Source organism: Oncorhynchus gorbuscha, linkage group LG21 (genome assembly GCF_021184085.1).
Source record: "Oncorhynchus gorbuscha isolate QuinsamMale2020 ecotype Even-year linkage group LG21, OgorEven_v1.0, whole genome shotgun sequence".
Lineage (NCBI taxonomy): Eukaryota > Metazoa > Chordata > Actinopteri > Salmoniformes > Salmonidae > Oncorhynchus > Oncorhynchus gorbuscha.
In genome coordinates, this window is record NC_060193.1 from 18,237,723 (window position 1) to 18,249,530 (window position 11,808).

An 11,808-nucleotide genomic window follows, 5' to 3' on the forward strand; every position below is an offset into this window, starting at 1 on the left:
TCATCAGTTTGCATTGCGTTACTGTCATTCCTCCTGTAACATCAAAGACTAGCTAACATGATACTTGAAACGTATGCTGTCATTTAGTCACTATATGGGTTAAGAAAATGACAAACTGAAAAACAAGGGGGTGGGAGAGGGGGTTCTGTGGGCTTATTTTAAGATACTCTTCGAAGAGGTAAGGTTTCAGGTAGGACTCCACTGTCCTAGTTTCACCATTGGGGTGCCTGGACAGAGAAGAGCTTGGAATGGGCTGAGCAATGCTGTGTCCTGTCTCTGTCGCTTTTGGGAATCTGTCAGTTGCTATTTGCACAACAATAAAAAAATATATATAAGTGGTGGCCTCAAGGAAAAAAATGTCCTGTGTGGAGGCCTCAAGGTTAAAAATGGGCCAGAAATGCCAAGACAATTTCTGGTCCCAGTCTGCCCCTGGAGGTCAATTTCAGTCTGGTGTCCTATTATAAACACTGACATGGAAAGAAAAAGTGAAAGTTGAAAGCAGCTGTAAGAAATAGCCAGCGAGCAGACTTGGCTCACTTGCTAAGTCAGATTCATAACTCACTTCACAGCATAGTGATAGCAGCAGTTGACAGACAAGATGGGGAACAGCAAAACAACCCAATGCCAGAAGAAAGAGAAGCAGGAGAAAGAGAAATGTTATGACCCCGGAGACAAGACGCTCAAGTTTGTGAACAGAGATGACGACATTAGTAAGATTTTCATTAGTTTAAGACGTTAGACAATTGAAGAGTAAATTAAGCTAATAATTTGTTCTGCATGCTATGTTACCCTAATGACAACAGTGGCAAGAACTAAAGCGTTTACTTTAAAAATGTAATAGAAGCTTATAGGTTTACATATCAGATACATGTTGCATATGGGTCGTTCTTCAATTGCGGTAGCATTTGCGTCACTCGCCTTTGCAACCATGAAAAACCCTATAAAATGACAAATAACTACAAATGTTTTTGTTCATATTGAACGGCTTATCAATGACAAAATATTATAGACAATTTATACTGCAGCATTTAATGTTCTGATGGGTAAGCAAATTAGCCTGTCCCAGCAATGACTTAGTAGAGTTTTATGGTATTTATCTATTATTTTTAATGCTACAAAGTAAACAAGTATTTCATACCTTGTATATGTCAATTCAATCAATAAGGGGTATTACAACATTATACTGTTTCTACAAATATAATATGTCTTTAAGTTTGTCATAGGTGTTACCGCTTTGAAAATCCCTCATTACAAAGATTGAGCATTCCCCCCAGCGGAAAACTGTTATTGGAGGAGGGGTCTATATTTAAAACAATTATTAGCTATTCGTACCCATTTCGTATGTCATACATTTTAGGATTCGATTGGACATTTGGTGTGTCTAAATTCAAAGTGACAATTGACGATTTAAATGAAAGGAAATTACATTGTAAGCAAAATTATTCATCATATAACTTTAGTAAATCATTTTTCCTGGGTTATAACCTTAGATATGAGCATCTGCGACCTCCATTACAGAAAATGCTAATTTAAAGGGAATACCAGTAGGTAAAATTCAAAAGAGAAACATATTGTTTGTGCTGTGTTTCAGTTGGCGGGGTTATATATGAGTCTCTGAGGGCAGAGATGTCCTGTGGTCACGCTGTCACCCCAGAGTCATTGACCGGATGGTGCCTCAGCCTACTCGACAAGGTAGGCTACTTATGCAGCTAGGAACTCTGGAAGAAAACAAGCTCCGACTGGGAAAATTTGTTTTGAAAGGTCATCCAACTCGGAATTCCAAGCTGGGAACTCGGGCCTCTTTTTCGAACTCTGACTTTCTGACCTCAAAATCACTGGTCATTATTTTACCAGTTTATTCCCCCAGTTGTCTTCAGCTGTCTTCAGCCATAATTGTATGACAGTACAGGCATGTGCACAGATAGAGCACTGGGGATGCTGGAACACCTGCCCTTTTCGCCTAGGGGCATCAATTGAGTATAGCAGTCGCCATACTCCAGCTCAACACCAACAATTTAAAATAAAAATACTTAATATACAGTCAAAAGTTTGGACACCTACTCATTCAAGGGTTTTTCTTTATTATTACTTTTCTACATTGTAGAATAATAGTGAAGACATCAAAACTATGAAATAACACATGGAATCATTTAGTAACCAAAAATGTGATAAACAAATCAAAATATATTTTAGATTCTTCAAAGTAGCCACCCTTTCCCTTGATGACAGCTTTGCATACTCTTGGCATTCTCTCAACCAGCTTCATGAGGAACGCTTTTCCAACAGTCTTGAAGGAGTAGCCACATTTGCTGAGCACTTGCTGGCTGCATTTCCTTCACTCTGCGGTCCAACTCATCACAAACCATCTCAATTGGGTTGATCTCAGGTGATTGTGTAGGCCAGGTCAGATGATGAGGCACTCCACCACTCTCCTTGGTCAAATAGCCCTTATACAGCCTGGAGGTGTGTTTTGGGTCATTGTCCTGTTGCTTCAGAATGCTGTGGTACCCTTAATGGTTAAGTGTGCATTGAATTCTAAATAAATCACAGACCATGTCACCATCAAAGCACCCCTACACCATCACACCTCCTCCTCCATGCTTCACGGTGGGAACCATACATGCGGAGATCATCCGTTCACCTACAGTACATCTCATAAAGAAACGGCGGTTGGAACCAAATACCTAAAATTTGGACTCATCAGACCAAAGGACAGATTTCCACCGGTCTAATGTTCATTGCTTATGTTTCTTGGCCCAAGCAATTCTCCTTCTTATTGGTGTCCTTGAGTAGTGGTTTCTTTTTAGCAATTCGACCATGAAGGCCTGATTCACGCAGTCTCCTCTGAACAGTCAAAGTTGAGACGTCTGTTACTTGAACTCTGTGAATAATTTATTTGGGCTGCAATCTGAGGTGCAGTTAAGTCTAATGAACTTATCCTATGCAGCAGAGGTAACTCTGGGTCTTCCTTTCCTGTGGTGGACCTCATGAGAGCCAGTTTCATCATAGCGCTTGGTAGATGGAAGTCTTGAGGTTTTGCTCAGTTGAGGTAGAGTACCTTATGATCAGCTGTACACCACACTATCTACCAAGAGAGTTCCTATCTATATTATTCATAGCTGTCTATTTACCACCACAAACCAATGCTGGCTCTAAGACTGCACTCAACCAGCTGTATAAGGCCATAAGCAAACAAGAAAATGCTCATCCAGAATCGGTGCTCTTAGTGGCCGGGGACTTTAATGCAGGCAAACTGAAATCAGTTTTACATCATTTCCACAAGCATGTCACATGTGTAACCAAAGGGGAAAAAACTCCACACACAGAGATGCATACAAAGCTGTCCCTCATCCCCATTTGGCAAATCTGACCATAATTATATCCTCCTGATTCCTGCTTACAAGCAAAAACTAAAGCAGGAAGTGCCAGTGACTCACTCTATACGGAAGTGGTCAGATGACGCGGACGCTACGCTACAGTACTGGAATACATTCCGGGATTTATCCAATAGTATTGAGGAGTATACCACCTCAGTCATCGGCTTCATCAATAAATGCATCAACGACATCGTCCCAACAGTGACCGTACGTACATATCCCAACCAGAAACCATGGATTACAGGCAGCATCCGCGTTGAGCTGCTGCTTTCAAGCAGCGGGACTCTAATCCGGATGCTTATAAGAAATCCCGCTACGCCTTCAGACGAACCATCAAACAGGCAAAGTGTCAATACAGGATTAAGTTTGAGTCCTACTACACCGGCTCTGATGCTCGTCCAATGTGGCATGGCATGAAAACTTATACAGACTACAAAGGGAAACCAAGCGCGAGCCTACCAGATGAGCTAAATGCCTTTTGTGCTCGCTTCAACGCAAGCAACACTGAAGCATGCATGAGAGCACCAGCTGTTCCAGATGACTGTGTGATAACGCTCTCTGTAGCCGGTGTGAGCAAGACCTTTAAACAGGTCAGCATTCCCAAAGCTGAAGGGCCTGACGGATTACCAGGACGTGTACTCAAAGAATGCGTGGAGCAACTTCACTGACATTTTCAACCTCTCCCTGACCGAGTCTGTAATAATATGTTTCAAGCAGACCACCATAGTCCCTGTGCCCAAGAAAGTGAAGGTAACCTGCCTAAATGATTACTGCCCTGTAGCACTCACGTCGGTAGCTATGAAGTGCTTTGAAAGGCTGGTCATGGCTCACATTAACAGCATCATCCCGGATTCCCTAGACCCACTCCAATTCGCATACCGCCCCAACAAAAGGAACACCTATGTGAGAATGCTGTTCATTGACTACAGCTCAGCGTTCAACACCATAGTTCCCTCAAAGCTCATCGCTAAGCTAAGGACCCTAGGACTAAGCACTGTGCTCTGCAACTGGATCCTGGACTTCCTCACGATCCGCCGTGGTGGTAAGGGTAAGCAACAACACATCTGCCACGCTGATCCTCGACACTGGGGCCCCTCAGAGGTGCGTGCTTAGTCCCACGCCTGTACTCCGTGTTCACCCACAAATGCATGACCAAACACGACTCCAACACCATCATTACGTTTTCTGACGACATAACAGTGGTAGGCCTCATTACTGACAATGATGAGACAGCCTATAGAGAGGAGGTCAGAGACCTGGCAGTGTAGTACCAGGATAACAACCTAGACAGGATCAAGGGAAAGATGAAGGGAGCAAAGTACAGAGAGATCCTTGATGAAAACCTGCTCCAGACCGCTCAGGACCTCCGACTGGGGCAAAGGTTCACCTTCCAACAGGACAATGACCCTACGTACACAGCCAAGCCAATGCAGGGCTTCTCCATGCATCGCACCAACAGAGATAAACACCTCTCTGGGAAAAGGAAGGGCAGGGGTATATGATTCATGATTAACAACTCATGGTGTAATCATAACAACATACAGGAACTCAAGTCTTTCTGGTCACCCGACCTAGAATTCCTTACAATCAAATGCCGGCCATTTTACTTACCAAGAGAATTCTAGTCAGCTAGTCACAGCTGTGTACATTCCCCCTCAAGCAGACACAAAGATGGCCCTCAAGGAACTTCGCTGGACTCTATGTAAACTAGAAACCATATATCCTGAGGCTGCAATTATTGTAGCTCGGGATTTTAACAAAGCAAATTTGAGAACAAAGCTACCTTAACTCTATCAGCATATTGATTGCACTATGTGCAGGGCCAATACACTCAACCACTGCTACTCTAACTTCCGCGATGCATACAAAGCCCTCCCCCGCCCTCCCTTCGGCAAATCCGACCACAACGTCATCTTGCTCCTACCATCTAATAGGCAGAAAAGCAAACAGGATGTACCAGTGACGAGATCCATTCAACGCTGGTCTGACCAATCGGAAGCCACGCTTCGAGATTGTTTTGATCACGCGGACTGGAATATGTTCCGGTCAGCCTCAGAGAACAACATCGACCTATACGCTGACTCGGTGAGTGAGTTTATAAAGAAGTGCATTGGAGATGTTGTACCAACTGTGACTATTAAAATATACCTTAACCAGAAACCATGGATGGATGGCGGCATTCACGCAAAACTGAAAGAGCGAACCACCGCATTTAACCATGTAAAGAAGTGTGGGAATATGGCTGAATATAAACAGTGTAGTTATTCCCTCCGCAAGGCAATCAAACAAGCAAAATGGCGGTACAGGGACAAGGTGGAGTGACAATTCAACGGCTCAAGACACGAGACGTATGTGACAGGGCCTACAGGAAATCAGACTACAAAAAGAAAACCAGCCACATCCTCGACACCGACGCCACGCTTCCAGACAAACTAAACACCTTCTTTGCCCGCTTTGAGGATAATACAGTGCCACCGCCGCAGCCCGCTAACAAGGACTGCGCCCCCCCCCCCTTCTCCGTGGCCGACGTGAGTAAAACATTTAAACGTGTAAACCCTCGCAAGACTGCTGGCCCAGACCTCATCCCTAGCCGTGTCCTCAGAGCATGCGCAGACCAGCTGGCTGGTGTGTTTACAGACATATTCAATCACTCCTTATCCTCGTCTGTTGTCCCCACATGGTTAGCATTGTTCCTGTACCCAAGAAGATAACTGAACTAAATGACTACCACCCCGTAGGACTCACTTCTGTCATCATGAAGTGTTTTGGGAGACTAGTCAAGGATCATATCACCTCCACCTTACCGGCCACCCTGGACCCACTTCAGTTTGCATACCGCCCCAACAGGTCCACAGACAACTTTAATCGCCATCACACTGCACACTGCCCTATCCCATCTGCACAAATGGAATACCTACTGTATGTAAGAATGCTGTTCATTGACTACAGTTCAGCATTCAACACCATAGTACCCTCAAAGATCATCATCAAACTGGAGGCCCTGGGTCTCAACCCTGCCCTGTGCATTTGGGTCCTGGACTTCCTGACGGGCCGCCCCCAGGTGGTGAAGGTAGGGAACATCTCCACTTTGTTGACCCTCAACACTGGGGCCCCACAAGGATGCGGGCTCAGCCCCCTTCTATACTCCCTGTTCACCCACAACTGCGTGGCCATGCACGCCTCCAACTCAATCATCATGTTTGCAGATGACACAACAGTAGTGGGCTTGATTACCAACAATGACGAGACAGTCTACAGGGAGGAGGTGAGGGCACTCAGTGTGCTGTCAGGAAGGTAACCTCTCACACAATTTCAACAAAACAAAGAGATGATCGTGGACTACAGGAAACCGCAGAGGGAGCACCACCCTATCCACATCGAAGGGACAGCAGTTGAGAAGGTGGACATTTTTAAGTTCCTCGGTGTACACATCACAGACAAACTGAAATGGTCCACCCACACAGACAATGTGGTGAAGAAGGCGCAACAGTCCCTCTTCAACCTCAGGAGGCTGAAGAAATTTGGCTTGTCACCAAGAACCCTGACAAACTTTAACAGATGCACAATCGAGAGCATCCTGTCGGGCTGTGTCACAGCCTGGTACGGCAACTACACCGCCCTCAACCGCAAGGCTCTCCAGAGGGTGGTGCGGTCTGCACGACGCATCACCGGGGGCAAACCACCTGCCCTCCATGACACCCGATGTCACAGGAAGGCCAAAAAGATCATCAAGGACAACAACCTCCCGAGCCACTGTTCACACAGTTACCATCTAGAAGGCGAGGTCAGTACAGGTGCATCAAAGCTGGGAGTGAGAGACTGAAAAGCAGCTTCTATCTCAAGGCCATCAGACTGCTAAACAGCCATCACTAACTCAGAGAGACTGCTGCATATATTGAGACCCAATCACTGGCCACTTTAATAAATTGATAACTAGTCACTTTAAACAATGCCACTTTAAATAACACCACTTTAATAATGTTTACATTTCTTAAATTACTCTTATCACATTTATGTACTGTATTATATACAATCTACTGCATCTTGCCTATGCCGCTCGGCCATCGCTCATTCATATACTTATATGTATATATTCTCATTCACCCCTTTAGATTTTGTGTATTAGGTAGTTGTTGGGGAATAGATTACTTGTTAGATATTACTGCACTGTCGGATCTAGAAGCACAGGCATTTCGCTACACTCGCATTAACATCTGCTAACCATGTGCATGTGACCATTAACATTTGATTTGAGGGTCTGAATACTGACAGTACTAGTCAAAAGTCTACTCATTCCAGGGTTTTTCTTTTCTTTTTACTATTTTCTACATTAGAATAATAGTGAAGACATCAAAACTATGAAATAACACACATGGAATCATGTAGTAACCAAATAAAAACTATTTTAAAAAATAAATTCCTAATGAGTGGGGCGGCAGGTAGCCTAGTGGTTAAAGCATTGGACTAGATCGAATCCCCGAGCTGACAAGGTAAACATCTGTCGTTCTGCCCCTGGACAAGGCAGTTAACCCACTCTTCCTAGGCTGTCATTGAAAATAAGAATTTGTTCTTAACTGACTTGCCTAGTTAAACAAAGGTCAAGTTTAAAAAATGAGTGCATTGCTGCACTTGTTGCATGCACAAGCTACACACCAGGGGTGAGTTTGAAATTAATACTGCCTGTATTAGGTTACTTTGAAGTTGTCTTGTGGTCAGGGACAGAGAAGAGGGCAACTGCTATTTGACTGTTTGTCAGTAGCAGAACAAATTTAAATCAAGTAGCCTATAACTAGTTAGATTGTTTTGACAGCATAGCCTAGCTAACTAGCGGATTCATCTAGCCTACATAAGCGATGATCAGATTACATAGTCGGAACTAAGAAACTGAAATCTACAAATTGTTATACACATGCTTTTTTCATCCAGTTTGCAAGTCCGATATTTCAGTGTTTCCTAATTCCGATTATCTTGTGAACGTGGTAATAGCACTCTCCAGTAGTGGTTCCAGCAAACATACTTAATTAATTCCTTTCAATCTTTGGTTCTAGCTTGCTTAGCCTACAATGTGTGATGGGTGACTGTGTTTTTGCAGAAAAGTATGACCTAATAATGGAACATTTAGCAACAGGATCAGTTTAAATGTGTGAATTAATTTGTATTTGTGGGGGGGGGTTATTTAAAAAATCAACCATTAACCTTTTCAGAATACTCAATTGTTCTGAATTTCTGAAGCTTATTTAAAAAATCAACCATTAACCTTTTCAGAATAATCAATTGTTCTGAATTTCTGAAGCTTATAACTTGCCGTCAAGATCAAGAACAAAGCTATTTGAATTTGAGTATTTTGTATTTCTCACCGCTGACCACAAACTGTATTTTGTGATTCCAGAAAAAGTGCACATTCATTTGCCCTGCATCACGTGAAGATGGTGAAATGTGTGGTGCGGAGTGGTCTTACACAGAAGTGCGTAAACTGGCTCTTCTGACTCCTGAGGAGATGAAGAAATTTGAGGAGACAATGGCTGACTTGGTTTCAGCCCAGAACTCTTACAAATCGGTCAGTATTTTCTGAAATTGTTTTATGCATTCAACTATCCAGTCATTCAAACTATAACTTTTCAAAGAACTGTGTGTATGCAATGTTGCAGGACAGAATTAAGCCTATTTAGTATTCATTTGTACTTATTATCCTACACACCCCACCTCAAACAAGTGTCCAGGCTGCAACTCATATGTTGCAAGGACTGACCTCTCCAACCTGAGAGTCCACTGCACAGTGTGCTCAGCAGAAAAAGGCCAGCTGTACGAGTTCTGCTGGCAGTGCCTGCAGCAGTGGAAAGGTTCACAACAGAGTTCTGACCACTGTGACAACGATGACTGCATGACTGATCTGGAACTGCTGAAGACCTGCCCTACTGTCACATTTGCTGATGTCCAGGGGGTCACCGGCTGCCCATCCACACGTGCCTGTCCCACCTGTGGTGCATTGTTAGAACACGATAAGACTGGCTGTAAAAATATAGAATGCAAGAATTGCAATAAAGAGTTCTGTTTTGTTTGCCTTAAGCTCACAATTGAGTGCTTGAAGACCAGCAAATACTTCATAGGCTGCTCTGCTGGTGTGGCCCCCAGGCAGACTTCTATACCCTCATGGAGTGATAAATAAAGATTTTATCCAGGTGTACCACTGTCCTTCCTACGGGCACTTGAATTACTTACACTTATGCAAAACAGGCATAATAGCACAGAAATTGGCATGTATTAACACAAAAATATTATTGAAAATGTCAATGTATTGGTACCTAACTCAAATTGTGTATAAAGTCAATATGTACGTAGTAATACATGTGTAAGAATGTGTAATAATGTATTAGATTCTATAATGTTTCATGATTAACAATCCATATACTACTGATTATTATCTGATCTATTTCTGTTGTTTTATCTGTGCCTGAAACAAAAAGAAAAACGCAAATAGAAATAATAATAATTTCAAAAATGTAATCAATGGTCAACAGAAATGTTTGCCCCCTTAAAATAACCTGGATGTTTTAGAAAAAGTTTTATGAATGCGGTTGTTGTATGAGACATACATTTCTGATAATATTTCTATAATCATGTTATTGTCAACCCTAACCCTAGGTATTGTTCAAGGGGTCCTCTTCTAAATATGTTACCAGTATTGTGATATTGTTTCCTTTATAATGATTTCCCACTGGGTACAAGAACAATGAATCATCAAATAAATACACATATTTAATTATAGTTATATAATAATGATAATAATGATAGTATTAACAGAAATGATAGTAATAATAACACATTTAATTTGTATAGCGCTTTGCATGACTCAACACTTTTACATAAACCAGCCAAACAAGATCACATGATCCTTGGTGTCCACATCACCAACAAACTAACATGGTCCAAGCATACCAAGACAATTGTGAAGAGGGCACGATAAAACCTATTCCCCCATAGGAGACTGAAAATATTTGGGTGGGTCCTCAGATCCTCAAAACGTTCTACAGCTGCACCATAGAGACTGGTTGCATCACTGCCTGGTATGGCAACTGCTCAGCCTCCGACCACAAGGCAATACAGAGGGTAGTGCGAACGGCCCAGTACTTCACTGGGGCCAAGCTTCCTGCCATCCAGGACCTCTATACCAGGCGGTGTCAGAGGAAGGCCCTGAAATTGCCAAAGACTCCAGCCACCCTAGTCACAGACTGTTCTCTCTGCTACCACACGGCAAGTGGTACCAGAGCACCAAGTCTAGGTCCAAGTGTAACGGCGTTCGTCTGTTGAAGAAAGAGAGTCGGACCGAAATGCAGCGTGTAGGTTACTCATGACTTAAATGAAAGAATCGCGGTACATGAAATAACTGAAACTAACTACAAAAACAACAGAACGGAACGTGAAACTAATTACAGCCTATCTGGTGACTACAAAACAGAGACAGGAACAAACACCCACGAATTACAAAGTGAACTCAGGCTACCTAAATACGGTTCCCAATCCGAGAACCGCCTCAGGCAGCCAAGCCTAACTAGACACACCCCTAATCATACACAATCCCAATGCTAATAAAACCCCAATATGAACCCAACACATAAACCCATGTCACACCCTGGCCTGACCAAAATATATAACGAAAAACACAAATTACAATGACCAAGGCGTGACACCAAGAGTCTTCTAAACAGCTTCTACCCCCAAGCCATAAGACTCTTGAACATCTAGTCAAATGGCTACCCAGACTATTTTCAGTGCCCCCCCCCCACCCCCTCTTTACACCACTGCTACTCTCTGTTGTCATCTATGCATAGTCACTTTAATAACTCTACCTACATGTACATACTACCTAAACTAACTGGTGCCCCCGCACATTGACTCTGTATCGGTACCCCCCTGTATATAGTCTCGCTATTGTTATTTTACTGCTGCTATTGAATTACTTGTTACTTTAATCTCTTATTCTTATCCATACTTTTCTGAAACAGCATTGTTGGTTCGGGGCTCGTAAGTAAGAATTTCACTGTAATGCCTACACCTGTTGTATTCAGCGCATGTGACTAATAAAATTTGAATTGATTTGACATGATGAAACAATATCCAATTTGTCGTGCCTTCAGAAAGTATTCATACCCCTTGATTTATTTTACAATTTTTTGTTACAGACTGAATTCAGAAAGGATTCTTTTAAAATGCTCACCCATCCACACACAATACCCCATAATGACAAAGTGAAAACATGTTTTTACATTTTGTTTAATGTGTATTAACTTAAATATAGAAATGATGCATTTACACAAGCATTACATTACATTTACATTTAAGTCATTTAGCAGACGCTCTTATCCAGAGCGACTTACAAATTGGTGCATTCACCTTATGAAGCATTCACACATCTGAGGCAATACATGTTATA

The 11,808-nt window shown here is 42.6% G+C and overlaps 1 protein-coding gene across 1 annotated transcript; it reads left to right on the plus strand.

Annotated features, from left to right (window-relative positions):
• Window positions 1-531: 531 nt before the first annotated feature.
• Window positions 532-10,387, plus strand: LOC124008712 (potential E3 ubiquitin-protein ligase ariadne-2-like). Its single transcript, XM_046320221.1, has 4 exons — window positions 532-710; window positions 1,592-1,692; window positions 8,767-8,934; window positions 9,091-10,387. The coding sequence occupies exons 1-4, from the start codon at window positions 599-601 to the stop codon at window positions 9,541-9,543; spliced, it is 834 nt and encodes a 277-aa protein (XP_046176177.1). The 5' UTR covers window positions 532-598; the 3' UTR covers window positions 9,544-10,387.
• Window positions 10,388-11,808: the final 1,421 nt, after the last annotated feature.